General features: G+C 41.9%; 1 protein-coding gene across 2 annotated transcripts in view; it reads right to left on the bottom strand.

The window, feature by feature from the left end:
• rbfox3a (RNA binding fox-1 homolog 3a) overlaps positions 1-19281 on the bottom strand; it is a 482298-nt gene that overhangs the window by 62334 nt on the left and 400683 nt on the right. For both annotated transcript variants that reach the window (XM_063481807.1, XM_063481808.1), the window contains 2 exons: positions 16571-16819; positions 3498-3644 (listed from right to left, as the gene is read on the bottom strand). In XM_063481807.1, the coding sequence (XP_063337877.1) occupies positions 3498-3644; positions 16571-16819 (396 nt within the window). The remainder of the gene's footprint in view (positions 1-3497; positions 3645-16570; positions 16820-19281) is intronic.

Raw genomic sequence — 19281 nt, 5'->3', positions numbered from 1 at the left:
CCTCTTGCGGCTGGCTCACTAAGTGCCTGCTTATTAATTAAACACAGCTGAGGCTCAGGGGAAAGCAGCAATGCTGCATCAGCTTGTCAAGTTTCATTCTACATATGGGTAAATGAACAGTATCCTCCTGCAAGTGCTGCACAGCCTGCATGCTTTTGGTTCCATGCATCTGAAATTATGACAAATTCTTGGATGCCTAATAACAACAGATACTGACATGTGGTAAATACAGGACAGCTTCCTTCTAATAGCTGCGTAGGTAAATGTTTGTAGTAAGTTTTGAGTGCAGGAAATCAATAGAGGTGCAGTCCTGGAATACAGATTTCACTCACATCTTGAGAATGAGAGAACTGAAAAGCAAAGTGGCGCTGTGAATGCCAATTATCATTCTACCATTAAAAAAAACGGTTCCCCAGCCTGGTAATTTCCCTCCAATGTGTTTTTCTAATTATGAATTCAACTCAAATAAGCCAGGGTAATGAACCCAGTTTATCCTTTTCTAAAACCAAAGTTTTCTCTCCTTGACTCTGACTATATTGCTGAAACTGTACACGACAACCAGAATGGACCTCTTCTACGGTGAGAATCTAAAGGTATGTGAAGGCGTATTGTTCTTTATTATTGTGTTATTCACCTATGCAGAGATTCAGCTTGTGTCTGTCTCACCTCTGTTTGAACTCGTTTATAAGACTCTGTGTAATGTTCTCGTATGACTTTCCTCTAACAGGTTTTACACAGATGCAATTTCATTTGGTGTAATGCTCCAACTATCGTATTTGTTTGCATTTTGGTGTTAGACTAGGAGACCGTAATGAAAGACTGAACCAGTTGTTTGTGATTTCCATTAAAGTGAATGGAGGAACCCACTGAAGTGAAACCTGAGTTACTCTTACTGCAGTGACACTGCTTTATAACCAACAACCCCTGAAGCTAAAACACTGACACTAAAAATAAAAAGAATGGTGTGACCATGTGTAAGAGAGTCTGTTTTCAGTGATGGTTCCCTGACAACTCGTTACATCCTTAATGCAGAAAACATCGTTCATCAAAACAGACATTCTGAAGTAACAACACAAGTTATTTGGAAAATGTATTTCTGCATTACTGACAATGTTTCCATTTCACAAAGACAAAAAAGGAGTAAAATTAGCTGAAATGATCTCATCTGGACGGAATTTTAGAAACTGTGTTTATTATTTTAAAGTTTCAAGGGCTGAATGCTTCTATAAATCTAGATTTCACCAAAGTCTGACTTGTCAATTTGTGAATCATCTGTAATTTAGTTCACATAGCTGTTAAGATATGCGGTTACACTTTCTCGTTGTACATCATTTTAACCAACATGGCTATAAAAAATTTCCGTCAGACCTAAAAAGACAAAACAAAAACATCAAACGTATGCAGAGACATTGTAGTCCCCCCCCCCCCCCACATAAGAATAACTGTACCTGTTTGCCTTTCTTTCTTTTTAATATGTACCTTCCCAGTACTTGTATAAAATTGTATGTCATGCACTTTGCATTATATTTTGTAGAAGAGAATTTTTCAGCAAAACCTACTTCCAGAAGAAGAAGGAAACAGACTCCTGACTCCACTTGTTGGCTGTGCTTCCTGTCCTGCTCTTAACAAGGCTGGATGACCTCTGAGCATCACTGATTGTAGTGGGAACTAACTGGGAATTGTCTGTCTCTTCTAACCCCCCTCTTCGGCTTCCACATTCATCTTTCTTTCTTTCTCACAATTCCTTCTTTGCCTCTATCAGATGCTGTCACTACTTAATTATGTTGAAGTGTTTAGTGCCTTGGAGACCTCACTAAGTGAGTGGGAGAAAGTTCACAGTGCCACTTCTTTTCAAGATTACACTCTTTTAGACGCACACACGCAGACAAAATGAAGCCGTCACACTTTATACACCTAATGAGGATAAATTCCCTAGTTGAGGAATCCCATTATTTATATCAACTGATGGACCCTTTCATCAACTCTTCATCAGCCCACAAAAGCCTTGCACATGATGAGGCCTGTGGGCTGTCGTCCCTCCTGCTAAAACAAAGTACTGACTTTGAGCAGATATTAAACTCCAGCAGAGAAATGTGGAAGTTAGTAGATGTGTCAGAGAGGGGAAATCAAATGATATTTAATGGTAATGGTGGATTTATATCAGTAAATCTATAGTCTGTGAATTGACTTGACTCTTAGTAAAAACCACAGTTGTAATTCCATTGCTTGAGAGAACTTTGTATTTGGCACCAGAGGACATAAGAGAATATTTATTTTTATTGTTAAACCAGAACACCAGAGACATACCCAATGCACAACCATTATTACTGCTGCGTGCTACAATGTTAGAACACCTGATAGCATGTTTCACTTCTCATGACTTCGCTTTTTTATTTGAAAAAGGCGCAGCTTTTGATGAGGCAGTCAGCATGATGTCATGCCACACACAGGAGTTTATCCAAGGAGAACAAATATTAATAATTGCTAATAGTGAGCAATATTTTCTAAACGTGTCATGTGAACTGAGGGAAGACAGCAGGAAGGAAAGCTCAATACAGAGTGTGCATTTCAACCAAGACCTTAAAGTAGGGCGCCCCCTGGTGGACTTTATAGTAGATCTACAAACAAAAAAGTGGATCATCAGAATTTGCTTAACTGATGGCAAAACCTGCAGTACAAATGATTGTAGCCCACTCACAACATCTTTGCCAGGCACACAGCAGGGACACACTCCATGACTGTAGTAACTGAATACACACAACACAATGAAGCGTTAGCGTGCCACTGACTGTTTTTAATGATCTGTTGCCTTTGATTAGTTTTTTAATATGACTGTGTGCTCATGCTGATATCCTCACTGTTCTAAACTTTCATAGAAACCAGTTTGTAGCTGCTGCTATATAACAGCACGTATATGTTCTTTGCATGAAATACTAAGATGTGTAAATACTTACGCTATTGTGTACTTCACACACATGGAGAAATGCCCAAACTGCCTTTCATTGTTCTCGTAACAGTGACAATAAAAAAGCTATTCTATGCTATTCTATTCTATGAGACAGTCAGGTGAGTGTAATGCTAATGCTAATGCTCGCTAATGCAAGCACATTGTTTTCTTTGTGTGTTTCCAGTGTAAGACCATGCTGATGGTTAGAGTGTACCTATTCTGTTGTCAGTGGCCTTTGGAATGGAAATAGATGCAACACTCTCATACCAAATATTCAGAGGTTGGCAGCTGGGTATTTAAATTATTCAACAAGCCACATGAAAATCTGTGGCGTTCATGTTTACCCAATGTAAACAATGCATTGTAAATTTCTATTAAAATTCAGTCCGTAGACTACTGTTAACTTCTGTTTTTAATTATAGCTATACATAAACAGACATATAGATTTACCTTTCCCTGACTGTATTTGCTGATGTTCTTGAAAAGCAGTGACTGCTTTTAAGTGCACAGTGGCACATCAATTATTGTGTGTCATTGTGTCTCATCTCACCCCAAACATTTGCCGGAGGTCAGGGTCCCGGAACCGGAAAGGGATGTTAGAGACGTGTAACCTCTTGGGTTGCTGCTTCTCTAATGAATCGCTGGGCTGCAGGTGGAGCTGCTGCGAACCCTCGGTCTGTGCCACGTCCTCTGGATGCTGCAAAGAAAACACACAACATTCCACAAATTAGCCACATTTGTTTGCTAGTAAATATACTGCTATATAAACAAAATGTAATTAAATTAACTAAAATATGACTGATGTAAGAGGCAAGACTGCTAAACCTTTGTAGACTCAACAATCTGCATTAAAACAAACAGATCCTTTCTAATATGCAGTGACAGCTTGAGATGCTCTGAGACGTTGAAGGAAGGTCTTTAAAATGACCTTTAAAAAGATTTCAAAGGATATTCTTATTATGCTCCAAGTTAATGTGTTTCTCTGGATAAAAAATTGTAGAAATGTATTATGTCTAGTGATGGAGGAAATTCAGATGGGTAAATATGTGTGTATATAGATCTGCATCAGCTGAGCTGGAATAGAAAATGATTCTTATTATTTAGCTACATTAGCACAAGCAAGCAAAGTCAACACTGCTGATCTGTGTTCACAACTAAGTGGCTACATTGCCCCAAACCAGTCCATAACACGATTTACAGAGGAGTGGTCACGGTCCAGTGACGACTGAGGTATATCATTGCACTACATTTGCACACATCACATGCATGTTCAGTATATTAAAAAAACAACAACTCTAACAACCACAAATATCATCGCTAGTAAAATCTACTGCTATATAGATTTTTTACTAAGGATATTAAGTTATTTGTGTCTTCAGTAATCTTACTGACTATGACCTGATGTCCTCTGTTCAGTTAACTAAGTTATTATAGACAAAACAAAAGAATCTTCAGTGAGGTGATCAGCTTGGGTGACACAACTTTGTTGTGAGGTGACAACAAGCCAGCTGAGATATTTTGCTCAACATGTTGTGGAGTTTGCATGTGAAGCGTATAAAGTATAAAGCACCTTGATGCAACTGTTTCCACCACAGAGGACAAGTTCCATATTATCTTGTTACACGGAGGGTGAGACAACACCAGCTCTCTGTCAGTGTGTGTTAGTTTAGTTTTGGAGAGGAGCAGAGAGGAAAATGCAGTGTCATATTTGTAAAACAACGGCTCCAGACCACTAACAAGATGCATTTCTGCAGGTCAGCAGGGCAAAAAAGTCACACACGAAAAATCCCGAGTGCCTGCACCACACTGAACAAGAGGTTGCTGCTAAAAAACTAAACTATATTAAACTGTATCAAAAGCATTAGACAGATTAGCATTAATGTGGAAATTTATATTCAACTTAATGTAAAGAGCTGTTATCAGTTCAATAAGGAGAGATCATTAGAAGGAATTAAACATTATTTCTAACAACAGTAGGAGTCCTGAGTAACATGGCGGAGATGGGGAGGAGGAGGAGGAGGCACAAAAGCATCTGTGATGGAGAATGTTAGATGAGCACATGGAGAAGAGAAGAAGATGACTGGACTAGACCAGTCATGTCACAGTGACCAGTGGGAAAGTGGAAGTAAGTTTTGATTAGCCAACAGACACTTGGGAAACAGACAGTGACTACAGATTTTCCTCATTGAACCTACACATAAGCTTCATCCTAAATAACATTATCCTCACCTGAACCGTCTTTTCTCGTCTTATGACCGTCTTTTTTTTTCCCCATGATGTATTTTTTCATATGAAAAATGTGGACATGGATGACATTTCCATAAGTAATTATAAACTTATCTTTGCTTTGGCGTCTCCAAACTGATAATATGCGAAGTTCAAAACTTGTAGTGTTATGGGTAGATTAGAAATTTAGAAAAAAAAGATACAAAAATAAATAAAAAACAGAAATCAGCCCATCTCACACAACAGTGAAGACGTCTCTCAAACTGCTGACACATGGTGCACATAGTAACTCAGGAACATGTACTCTCTGAGTATCCATCCAGCTCACAAAGATGCAACAAAATCTCCAATGCAGATTGCATTCCAGCTGGCCGAGGCCAGTGCATCACCAGACCTGAATGAAGCTTCCCTATCTTTCAGCAGAGAGCTGACCTCAGCCACGGTTTCTGGTTTGGGTAGATGGTTAGCTTCTTATGTGTGGTGACAGCATGCATACCTTTGGAGATGAGGCAGTAGATGTATAGTCCTCCAGCTCCATCTCACCCTCTGATGTCCTCATAAGGTCTAGTCTGCCTAGCATAGCTCTGTCAAAGTGTTGACACTGACTCTTTCAGTGAAAACTGGTATTTCTCATAATCTCATAATTCTTAAAGTTGTGTCAGTTTGACACTGAAGACACTGAGTCCACAAGAAGGACTGTGGAACCAAAAGGAGCAATCTAAGAGTATCCCTGCTGCAAGTGGTCAAGAGGTAAACAAGGCATCGGGTGGTCAGGGTGGTAAAATAATTACTTCAGTCATTTTATTGGTGAAAAACAGAAAAAATACATAGATGTTCTTTTGTTTGTTTCTTTTGCAAATTGGGAAGCAGCAGCTGGTTAACGTGTTACACTCCAAAGATGCCCTCTTTGTCCAGTTTATAGAAGGATGTTATTCATATTTTTATTAGGTTACATTGTAAATGGTTCTGGTAACTGGAAGCATCCTGCAGTTAGACTTTTCTGCTTGTGTTTTGTTTTGCTGGATTATAATTTCCTTTCAAATTCTTTTGGTGGGCAAAACACAAACAAGAATACAATGATTTGATGTGCACAATGAAAGAATTAAAAAGAAAGAGATGGAACAATGATGTCAGCTAAACCTGAGCGATCAATGAAACAATGAAAGAGAAGTGCTGAAGGTAGCAGAGAGAAAAGGAGAGAGGGTGTGTGTTTGTGTGTGTGTGTGCGTGTGTGTCTGGGTGTGTGTGTGTGTGTGCGTGTGTGTGTGTGAGCGTGTGTGTGTGTGTGTGTGCGTGTGTGTGTGTGAGCGTGTGTGTGTGCGTGTGTGTGTGTGTGTGTGTGCGTGCGCGTGTGTGTGTGTGTGTCTGTGGGTGTGTGTGTGTGTGTGCGTGTGTGTGTGTGTGTGCGTGTGTGTGCGTGTGTGCGCGCGTGTGTGTGCGTGTGTGTCTGTGGGTGTGTGTGTGTGTGTGTGTGTGTGTGTGTGCGTGTGTGTGTGTCTGTGGGTGTGTGTGTGTGTGTCCGTGTGTGTCTGTGTGTGCGTGTGTGTCTGTGTGTGTGTGTGTGTGTCTGTGTGTCTGTGTGTGTGTGTGTCTGTGGGTGTGTGTGTCCGTGTGTGTCCGTGTGTGCGTGTGTGTCTGTGTGTGTGTGTGTCTGTGTGTCTGTGTGTGTGTGTGTGTCTGTGTGTGCGGGGTGGCATAAGAGATGGAAGAGTTTAAAGATGCATGAAGGCTTGGCTGATTGAAGTGAGGGCAGAACATTAAGAATCTCTTTTGTGAGTGTGTCCTGGGCTCACAGCATTAACGTGGCAAGTTTATGGCACTATTGTTCTATTGACCACAGTGGCCACTGTGGTCAAACTCTCAATTTTACAGATGATCATCAATAAAAAGGAGCTTAGAGTGTTGGATATGTAGAGCACCCTTTGGTGATAATGTTTTGTTTATCTATATGAAACAGATCAAAGGAACGGGCTAATATTCGATACAAAATGTATTAAAGAAATGCTTTTTTCCCAGGTTTGTATTTATTGTTCATTTCAGTTCAGTTCAAATCAGTTTTATTTACATAGTGCCTAATCATAACAACAGTCGCCTAAAGGCACTTTAAATTTTAAGGTAAAAGCCCCACACTAATACAGAGAAAACACCAACAAGCAGGCTACTCTATATGAACAAGCTCTCAGCAACATTTGTGGGAAAAACTTCCTTTTAACAGGAAAAAACTTTGAGCAGACTAGGCTCAGGAAGGAACAGCTGTGACCAGCTGGGGATCGGGGGTGGGGGAGACAGGACAAAGGACTTGCTCTGCAAGAGAGCCAGAGATGAAAAGTAACTAATAATCAAATACAGAGTGATGTACAGACATATGATAAGCGAAAAGGGGGGAGAGAAGGAAAAACTCTGAAGGTGGTCTATAATTAGGTAAGACAGCTGGGTCAAGTGATGGCTGTTAACAGCTCAACTGTTTATGGGAGCAGTTAATGACTGACAAAGATCCTGATATTACAACAACATAATTCTGGGATAACAATGAAATATGTCAAAACTATGGATATTTTTTCCCTGAAATTCAGCAAGTGAATTTCAAGTCTGTACTGTTAAGAGTGAAACATGGTAAACACAAACACTAATCCATTTGCCATAGAAATTAAACACTTAAGTTGGCTCACTGAATAATATCCTGTCTTCAATTACACCTCACTTCTGACTAAACTACACCCAGTAATGCAGCTAAATTTGAACAACTTCAGCAAACATGGATGATGGGTCACAGAGTCTTAACAACCTCTTCAACATCTATTTGGATCATGAGCCTGCTGTGTGGGGAGCCATAGCCCTGCCTCCCAGGAAATGAAGCAGGCATGGAGGAGATCCAGGCTCCAGACATCTAGGGGTCCCCCAGAGTGCGAGAGCCCACGGAGGACCACCGAAGGGGCAGCCACACCACCCACCTAGAAGCCAGGCCCCACCAAGCAGCCACCAGGAGTGAGCCAGTACACACCTGAGCGCCCAGCCCCGGACACCGAGAGCCACCAATGCACCGACAGTTGAAGGCATCAGCCACTGGCAGGGAGTGTGGTGGGGGGAGATAGGCCCCCACACCTGGGGGGGGGGGGGGGGGGGGGGTGCCTGAGATGTTCCCAAAGAGGTGCAGTCTAAGACTGACCTGATACACAGACACAGACAAACAGGCACACACAGACACAAAAGTGCATTCCCACCTCATGCACACATATACAAATATTCAGCACTCACCCAACATGGAGACACACAGAAATGGACACTGTACACACACTCACACTCCCCAAACATACCCCAGGTCCAGGTACCCTCGCGCCCAGGCGGGCAATCAACCCCCAGACCCAGCAGATGTTGCCCTTTGCCCTGGGGTGGAGACAAGCAGACCGACCCTGGTCCTGCAGCAGCAGGGAGGGCCCGCATCCCCAACCAGACGGCCAACTCCTCATCCAGGCCCCCTCCCCCCAATGGCAAACAGAGAACGGAGGTGGGAAGACCTCAATCCTTTCCTCCGCCCGTTCAGATGTGGTGGTGCTGCTGCATGCTGGAGGGCATGGTGCTTTCTGCTAGAGAGCAGCAGGTGTCAGCACAGCCCCTCCTGAGAACCCTCAGTGTCTACATGCATTTAAAAGTGGGTCCAGAGGTGAGGTTAGATACACAGATCGTCCTCTGGACGCTGTTTAGTGTGCCCACCCCCAAGGCCCTATATGTATGTGTCATGAGAGTTTGAGTAATGGGGATGGCTAAGTTGAGGCACAGGTGGCCAGAAGGGGACAGAGGAGGAATGCCGACCCTGCACCTCTGTGGCAAACCGGTACATCCGGACCGGGGCCCACAGTAGCAGCACCGCCAAGCCCCACAGAACCCTCGGTGGCCCACCCGACCCCACCGCAGAGGAAACTACAACCACACCAACATTCAATCAACTCCATACTACATAAGACAATAGACACCCACCTCTGCTAGATTTCTCCCCCACCTGGATGTAACAACCTCCCTGCTAGCTGAGAGGCCCCCAGTTCCATTGATGCACCAGAGCCTTGACCCAGTGTTTTGAGTTTCTATTATGTCTAATGTTAAAGATGTAATAGTCTTAAAAGTAGTGTCTCAGCATGTGATGGGATTTAAAACCATACTAAAACTCCTCATAAATGCTACTAGTGTGTAAAAAAAAGTTGGGACTTGCTTAACCTCTTAAGCCCCAAGCCTAACTGATCTCCTGCCTTTTGCCCCCGTATCAGGGAGCTTTGGGGCTTAAGAGGTTAAACAATGTACTTAACTCTTAAGGAGAGAAAGGCACAAAAACAGACGGTAGTAGTTTTTGCCAAAAGGGAGGAAATGGCTGTGATGAACATGTTTCAAGGAGGAGGAACATAGGATAGTGTATAAGAGTGGAGAAAGGTCCACACAGGTAGTCTACATCTTATGTAGAAGGTCCAGTCTGAAAGAAATAGAAGATGCTGGCAGAGGCAGCATCACATGGCAGTCTGTAGGATGACTTTGGAAGTTAAAAAGAGGAAGCGAGTGAAGACATAGGCAAGGATGAAGTGGTTGCAACTGGAACAATGTTGCATAGAGTTCAGGGAGCAGTTGAGATCGCCTCTGGGGTGGTCGGGTAGAGATGCCTAAGAAAATGCAGGTTTAGTGCTGAGAGAAACTGCCAATAAACTGTTTGACCGAGGAAAGAGGACAAAGACATGCTGAGGTACAAAGAGGATGTACAGGAAACAATTCAAAAGGAAATGAAGAACATAAGGAGGAGTACTGATAGGCAAAGGAAAAGTCTTACAGTTACTGGTATGTGAGGCTGAACACTAAGGCAAGGCAAGTTTATTTATATAGAACAATTCAACAGCAAGGTGATTCAAGTGCTTTACAGAGACATTAAAAAACAAAAACAAAATAAAAGCATGATTTAAAATGGAAAAAAAAGGAACAGTAGATAAAATCAGTAGTTAAAATGTAAGTTTTGAAATTTAAGCTTAAAAGTGTGGATTTGGTGCTTTATTCAAAAGCAGCTGAGAACAGGTGAGTCTTCAACCTGGATTTAAATAAACTGAGTGTTTCAGCTGATCTGAGGCTTTCTGGGAGTTTGTTCCAGATATAAGGAGCATAAAAGCTGAATGCAGCTTCTCCGTGTTTGGTTCTGACTCTGGGAACTGATAAAAAACCGGATCCAGATGACCTGAGGGATCTGGAAGGTTCATACTGGGTCAGGAGGTCACTGATATATTTTGGTCCTAAACCATTCAGAGCTTTATAGACCAGCATCAGAACTTTAAAGTCTATCCTCTGACGGACAGGCAGCCAGTGTAAAGACCTTAGAGCTGGACTGATGTGGTCCACTTTTTTGGTCTTAGTGAGGACTCGAGCAGCAGAGTTCTGAATGAGCTGTAGTTGTCTGACTGATTTTTTAGGTAGACCTGTAAAGATGCTGTTACAGTAATCAAGCCTACTAAAGATTAATGCATGGACTAGTTTTTCCAGGTCCTGTTGAGACATCAGATCTTTTATCCTTGATATATTCTTGAGGTGATAGTAAGCTGATTTTGTTATTGTCTTAATGTGTTTTTCTAAGTTTAGGTCTGCATCCATCACTACACCCAAATTTCTCGCCTGGTTTGTGGTTTTTAGGTGTATAGATTGAAGTTCTCTGGTGACCTGTAATCGTTTTTCTTTGGCACCAAAGACTATTACTTCAGTTTTGTTTTTGTTTAGCTGGAGAAAATTGTGGCACAACCAGTCATTAATTTCCTCAATGCATTTACCAAGAGCCTGTACAGGGCCTCGGTCTCCTGGTGACATTGTGATATATATTTGTGTGTCATCTGCATAGCTGTGATAGTTTATTTTGTTGTTCTTTATAATCTGTGCCAGTGGGAGCATGTAAATGTTAAACAGAAGGGGTCCCAAGATGGAACCTTGGGGAACTCCACATGTGATACTTGTCTGCTCAGATGTGAAGTTACCTATTGATACAAAGTATTTCCTGTTTTCTAAGTATGTTTTGAACCAGTTTAGTACAGTTCCTGGGAGACCTGCCCAGTTCTCCAGTCGTTTGAGTAATATGTTGTGGTCAGCTGTATCAAATGCTGCACTGAGATCCAGTAAAACTAAGACTGACATTGTTCCACTGTCTGTATTCAGACATATGTCATTAAACACTTTGGTCAGAGCGGTTTCAGTGCTGTGGTTCTGTCTAAAACCTGGCTGGAAGGCATCATAGCAGTTATTCTGTGTTAAGAAGTAATTGAGCTGTTGAGAAACTGCTTTTTCAATGATCTTACTTAAAAATGGGAGATTTGAGATCGGCCTGTAGTTATTCATTTGTGTCTTGTCAAGATTGTCCTTTTTCAGTATAGGTTTAATTACAGCAGTTTTTAGTGGTTCTGGAAACACACCTGACACTAAAGAAAAGTTGACGATCTGTAACAGGTGACCCACCACCTGTAAAGCCACATATTCAAAAGACTGAAAACTACCAAGAGATAGCTGCTTACATTGAAATGATTCATTAAATAAGACGGCAACCCCTCCTCCTCTCCTGCTCACCCTGGCCTCACTGATAAAACTGTAGTTAGGAGGGGTCATCTCGATGAGAACAGCTCCACTGTTACTTTGGTCCAACCAAGTTTCAGTTAGAAACATAAAATCAAGGCTGTGCTCAGTGATTAAATCATTAATTAAAAATGTTTTCCCAGCTAAAGATCTAACGTTTAATAAAGCCAACTTAAGTGTTTTAGAGGTAATATTTGCCCCCTCGTGTTTGGGAGCAGTCTGTGGCACACAAGCTATGTTTACTATATTTAAAGATCTTTTAGAGTGCAGCTCTTTGTGTTTTGACCAGGCCACATGTCTCCTTCTGTCACCTAAAAGTACAGAAATTTTAAAACCTTCTAGTAAACAGGGTCCCAGCTTCTCCTGGGAAAAGTCACCACTGTCATAATCCTCGCAGCCCGGACCCTCCACACATCACACATCAGACTGCGGAGACAGAGCATGAAGGTGGTAAGGAGGAACTAAGGGGGGCAAGGCTGGGCGATGTAACTTCGATTGCTCTGTTGAGGGCGGGGCTCGATGGCGAACCTTTGGCTGCTCTGGTGGGGGGTTTATGGGGGACAAAAAGGGATTGGGCCGGGGGGGTAAATCTGAGCCCAGCATTGACCCGCTCCATCATCTCCTCAGTGAATTTCAGGTGTGGGGAGGAGAGAGAAAGGGAGGGGGAGGAGGGTGATGGCCTGTCAGGGGTTTGGGGGACTGGAGAAGGTCGTGGTCCCTGGTCCTGGTCGTTGGTGTTGTTGAGAGAGTTGGAGGCAAATAGGGACCCCTCTTCTTGCCTCAGACGTCTCTCCTTTCTGAGGCTCTTCCCGGGTGGGGGCAGATGGAGCTCCTCCTCAAGGTTTCTGCTGGGCTTTGTCTGTTCTTGGAGTACTGTTTGTTCCTCTTTATGAGATAACTCCTCGTTTATCTCAGCCTTGGCACCAAGCACAGATGGATGATGTATGGAATAAAACAAGTTGGAGGTGAACAGTTTCACCCCTGACTTGTTAAAATTAAATCCATTTGCTTTAAACAGATGCCTGCGTTCCCAAGAAATATTAAAATTGTTGATAAAATGCACTGAGTGGTCAGTACATGCTGATATGAGCCATTTATTCAGTGCAAACAATCTGCTGAATCTCTCGTCTCCTCCTCTGACAGGCGGTACAGGTCCACTGATGAATACAGCTGCATTCAGAGAGTTTACAGTATTTAATAATCCAGTTTCAGAACCTCCGATTGTTGTTTGGACACATCGTTTGACCCTGTCTGCAGAACAATATTTGTCACAGTTGGATATTCATCTGCAATCTGAAGAATTCTCTCCTTCAGGTTGTTGACCATATCCTTAGGAAAGCAGAGGACTTTAGTGTTCTTACCGCACATCCTTTGTACTTCCTTTACGGCAGAGTCACCCACAATCAGAGTTTCAGGCCTAGCCTGTAGCTTTCCCTGTGGCCTTTTACTTTTCAACAGATTTTCAGACCTTACTTCGCTACTTTTAGATGGATGGTCATCCGATATAGATCCAGGGTCCTTTGATAGTGAAGCAAATCTGTTCTGCAGTTTCACATTCAGTTGTTTTGGAGGTTTGTTGTTAACCTTCCTATTCACGGTTGTCCAGTCCTGTTTCCTCCCGTATACAGGGGTAGAAGAGCTTCTCTGTCTCGTAGGAAGTGAAGGCCAGTCGGTTTCAGAGATTTCAGCTCGCTGTGCTCTGCCTGTGATACGTCCTTCCCCTTCCAGGAGACATGATTTATGTCTTGGTTTTGCACCAAGACAGTCCAAGGGGGGATTATCGCTTGAGGATTTATAATAATGCACAGAGTCTACTTTCTTGGTCATGTTATCTGTGCTCCTTAGCTGTGTACTAGCTTGCTCATCGCCATTGTTTTGAATCAAAGGCAAGGTTGTTTCATTTCCACACAGTCCATTTACCTCCACATTTACTTCTAAGCAATGAATTTTTGTCTCCAGTACTGCAATCTTCTGCAGGAGGCTGTGGTAGTCATCTGTGGAGAGGGGAGGCATCTTGTTGCTAGTTAGCCTAGCGGTTAGCACCTTTCCAGGCTATTGAGGCTGCTCGGTGCCCAGACGCTGTAATCAGGCTTCAGCTGTGTGTAGGCCACAGACATACGGAGCGCTGAGGATAAGGTAACTATAAAAATGTTGCTGTTTCTGTTAAGAACACTTTAGTCCGAATGATCTATAAGTGTCCAGAAGCTATCGCAGGTAAGCTCATACGGAAAAAAGGGAAAAAATCAGCATAAAAATCAATAAAAATCAATAAAAGAAGCAAAGCATTTAAAGAGCAAAGAGAGGAAGCATCCACACTCACAAAAGGAAGGACAAAAAGGCTTTTAATGATTGGCTTGACAGAAAAACCAAGCAGCAGGGGATGTGAAGGTCAGGGTGGTTAAGGAAGAAATGCTAAAGACATTAGAAAAAATGACAAGAGTGAGTTGAGAAGACAGAACACATCCTTTGAGGAGCTGATGAATGAAGAAAATGAGATGGAGAGGAGAATGAATGGAGTGAATCAGGAAGTGTGGAAAGGTAGTCGGTCCAGATGACATACCTGTGGAGTTATGGAGATGTCTAGGAGAGAGGCAGTGGACTTTTTGACCAGATTGTTTAACACAATCTTGGAGAATGAGAGGATGCATGAGTCTTTCAGAACCTTGTCACCTGGAATATGCCAATTCAAAAATATCAAGTGTGTACATTATCTGTTATGTTTCAGTTAACATTTATATATTGTTTTTCTACTCTGAGCAGTCAAAGTGCTTTTAACTACAGGCCTGATTCATCCAAACACACCGATACCTGGGCTTTTTTTGTATACCTAAACACCTCGTCCAACGTTCTCTCACAAAAGTAAAACAATCAATAGAGAGCAGACTTTCACCTTTTATTTAATGGGTTTAACAAAAACATTTCATTACATTTTTCAAAAATTTAAGTCATTTTAATACATCTTTGACAATAAAGGTAGCAAAGCTTTGGTATAAGGTTGGTATTTCTATTTCTAACCTTCCTAGGAATACTGAGTGTATTTCTTCCCAATCCTGCCATCACTGTCCTTATATTAACACCATTTCTCACCATGCTCCAGGCTCAGTGGCCTGATAGCTTGCTTCTGTAACCAGTGGGAAGTGGTGGTGCATAACTATAGTGTGGACTTCCTTAGTACTGCATGAATGTGTGTGTATGTTTGGAGGTCTGTGCTGAAATGCAGCACATGGCTTATAGAGACACCAGTCTATCTGTGTGTGTTTTTATGTGTGACTAGCTATTGTTTTTGCATGCATTTACTTTTACATTACATATATTTACATATGCATTTACATATGTTGTGAAAACAGCAAAATTGAAGTCATTGTTACGTTTTATGTTGACTTTTTTCACAGCAGTGTTTAATGGCAAGCAGTGCTTGTTCAGTGAGATGTAAAAACAGATATCAGTTAAATCCAAAGTGACAGTCATCTCTCTCACTCCATCTCAAACCACATATTGTCTAATAGCTTCTCTCGCTGCTCGTTTGCCATATCCTTGAATTACTACCATCTTGTGGTCTCAGTTGGCTGGTGCCTCTAGTAGTGTGCTCGACTCTCCTCTTTATTCCACCAGAATTTGTAGGATAGAGCACATTTCATGTGGATGTTTGTTCCACTAACAAAAGCTCTCAGCAGCTTTTTCTGGCTGTTTGCATCACTGTGAGTGTTTGGTCTGTGATGGGAAACTAGTATGCTAGACAAGCTGCCACTGGCTTTGCTTTCACTGCTCTGAGATAAGTTGTGATATACTCATTTAGGGAAATACACCTAGCATTAATAAGTACATAAGCACTCTGGGATTTATCATCTAAAAAGATATGTGTTTTTCTAGCTATGCCAATCCGTATTATGTAGTGGAGAGAAAAGTGCAGTGTCAAGACGTTTTTAATATCTTCTTCAGCACATGCTTTGGTTCTGCTTAAATAAATATCCAACTTGCATCTAAAGACCCGGTTGTGGACATCGATGCTTTATATTTTCATTAATAAAGATTAATCTTTTCAATGATTCTAACAGGTTGTTCCAACCAATTACAGGATCAGAGCCTTGGAGCTTATAATCTTGGCCATGAATTCAACTGTACACCAAAGTATTATAGAGCCAAATGTGAAGCTGACAGCTAAAACTTTTTCCAAATTCAGTCATGCAACAAGACAATGATCTAAAGAACAGCAGCAACTCGATGATAAAGAAAAGAAACAAAGGGTTGCAATGGCCAAGTCCAGAAATCCTCCTGTTTGAATTCAGTGCTATAAAGGGACCAAATACCTCCACAACAATGTGACATCAAAACATTTATTACAGTTACAAGCCATTGAACCATGGGGTGTACACCACAGCTTACTACAGACGTCTAAACCTTAAGTCCATTCTCATGTACCATGGTTATCAGCTTCACTTGGTTGTGTTGACCGCTAATGGTTACATCATTGGCTAGCTGGCTTTGCCTTTAGGTTGACTCCATGGACAAAAGCATTGCTTCTTAACTAATGAAATTCTTTATTCCCTGTTCAGGAGATGAGACTGTCATTCACTTTTATATACAAACAATAATCCAGATCACCACTCCTGCCTAGAGTTCATAACTGTAGGTTTTCGCAGTGTTGTATGTTGAAGTCCTGCCTCTAAGAGCACCACTGTGATGATGGATTGCGAGGCAGAAGAACAATCCACGCTTCAAGTGTTGTGTTAACCAGAAATGAATGAAGTCTTATAAGCAAGCTGAAGCTCATTGTGATATAAAAGATAACTAATGCACAGGAATGTGTGAATACAGACTCACCGATACTGTGTTAGTAGTAAGAGCTGGAGTGCTGCTGTCGTTTCCTGGCTGCTCGCTCTGTGTGTGTGTCGCCGTGTATAGTGTTAGGGTATGCTCGCCCACTGTGCTTGTTCCCGTGTAGTCAGCCGGTGGGTGGGTGTGGGGTGTAGCATACTCAGCAGGGATCCCGTTCTGTGAAGGAGGTGGATACTGGGCTTGTGGGAAAGGTTGAGCCATAGCTTCAGGGGGAGCCGGGGCCTCTTGGTTACCCTGTGTGGATAAGGGCAGAAAAGACATTATTAAGAGTGGATGTTTTTAAACATACAGATTTTTGAGTCATGGTGGCGTCATTGAAAGGTATCCAAAGTGTCAACAATGGTCAAAATATTTGTACAGGTATGCACTTAAGAGCCTTGAAGTGTCCTCAAGTCCAGAGGACGATGTGCTTGATGAAGGTATGGGTAATCTAAAGCACTTTGACTAAGATTAGAAAAGCACTATAGAAATGCCAGTTTATTTTCAGTTTATTAGTGTTGTGACGATATGTGAATGATGTTAAACTGTCCAATTAAATTTTTAAACTCAGTTAATCCATGTCAGTTGGTCTGGTATGTACAAAATTGTGCCACGACTAGGGCCAAGCCTCTTTGTCTTATTCTGACATCTGGCTTTCTTGCTGCAACTCGTCCAACCTGCAGCTCGAAGTCTTCTCTTCACAGCTGAAACTGAGACTTTCTTACTACGACCACGACTAAGCTGCTTGAAGCTGTTGTCCTGTGAGCCGCCATCACACAGCTGTTAACTCTCAGAAACTTGTCCTCTGATTCAGTTTCAGGCTGTGGGTCTGCAGACCTCTTCCTGTCACAGTTTGTTTCTGAGTGCAGAAGGAAACTGGACTCACTGACACCTTGACTTTCTTTGCAGTTTCTCTGTAGGACAGACCCACATTTATAAGTGTTATGACGGTCTGTCTCTCTTCCATTGTTAATCACCTTTTCTCACCATTTCTGTAACAACACTACTTTCTGCAGTACGATACTGTTCAGCTGATGCTGACGAGGGTATGGTACCACAGTGTGTTCAACACTGCTTTATGCAGACAGATGGGGCTGTAATTAATCCAGAAAGGTTGGAACACCTGTAGGAATTAGTAGCACCAGCTTTCAAGGCTTGAGCAACCTCCACTGCTGAAGAACAGGTTAAAATGTTAACCCATGTTGTCCCTGAAAAAGGCCTTTTTGTATAATTCTGAAATGAAATTACGTTTCAGTTACTTACTTCTTTTTTAACCTCTGGCAGTTCACCACTTACCTTTGTACCATTTCAAGCTGTTCATCAGACTTGAATGACTTGAATTGCGATAAATAACTGGAAAAACTGGGGTGTTGTAAAACCTTTGAACAGTAGTGTATTTTCTTCAACACTGAGGCTTTGACCACTGATTTGGTCAGAAGCCTCGCAGCAGCGTTGTGGTCAACCTACAGATGTTCTCGGCAGTTTTGCTTACACAAGTAAACAATGAATTACAATAATCCAAACGTGATGAAAGAAGTGCATGAATAATGATTCAGAGCATGTTCAGTTCAGAGCATGACACAATGGTAGCTCTCACTACACAAATCTGTCCGAGGCACACAGAAGTACTTCTGTTTCATCTTCATTCAGTTGGAGAAAGCTGTCAGCTATCCAAATTTTAATGAGTCCAGTCACCTATTCAGGATTTGTAGCTTAGAAGCATATTGGGGGTTAAAAGAGATATATGATTGAAAATCATGTAATGGGTGAATAATGCAAGTTGTGTAAAGTGCTTTGATTGCTCTGGGTAGAAAAGCGCTATATAAGAACCAGTCAATTTACCATTTAGTTAGCTCACTTTACTAAAGATGCATTAAAGATGTCTTTAATAAAGCAAGAGACAAAGGGGAAAAACAAATGAAATAAAATCCAAAATATCACAAATATACATGAAGGCTAGAGTTTCCACATGCTGCCTTCTCCACAGATATTCAGTGTAGCCCAGTCTTCATGTGGAGCGGGGCTCATACCACATTTACGACTCAGCATGTTACTCTGTGCTCTGTAAGTGGCATTGTCTATAAGAGTCCATATCATTAGACAGATCATCAGATATATAATGAACCGTACCAGACAGATACAAGTCTTCCCTACTTCTGGCAATCAAAATATTACTCTTCAAACTCTAAAACAGAGCGGACCCTCAGTAACTGTTTAAGACCGGCACTGTATGGAGAGAAGATCACTAAATCATCATACATCAGATGGTTCACTATGGTATCACCAATTATACATCCTGTTACACAATCATTTAACAGCTTTGATAAGAAATCTATTTAGACATTAAACAAAAGAGGAGACAAACACCAACTGCTCCATTCTGCTAAATCCTTCCCTTGTGAATTGTAGTTCACTGTTCAAAGGTAGAGAAATGTTCAACTTTTGCTGAATGGCAGGAGACCTGGCCCCGAAACACCACAGCGAGGCCTCCTCCATGACCACACATGTGATGAAGGAATAACCACCCGGGCAAAGTTCAATGAGGGATGAATAGGGATTTCTCTTGCGTGTGACCAGCGTTTCCTTTCAAGACCAAACATGCGTGGGCTTTTTGCTGGATTAAAAGCTGGCCGGGTTCTTATACCCGGGTCAGGTATTCAACAAAGAGCAACTTACATCCATGGCAAACCGCCCAAAGATAAAATAGGCGCTGTCCA

The sequence above is a fragment of the Pelmatolapia mariae genome, linkage group LG8 (genome assembly GCF_036321145.2).
Source record: "Pelmatolapia mariae isolate MD_Pm_ZW linkage group LG8, Pm_UMD_F_2, whole genome shotgun sequence".
NCBI lineage: Eukaryota > Metazoa > Chordata > Actinopteri > Cichliformes > Cichlidae > Pelmatolapia > Pelmatolapia mariae.
This window is presented reverse-complemented; position numbering and strand designations above follow the sequence as displayed.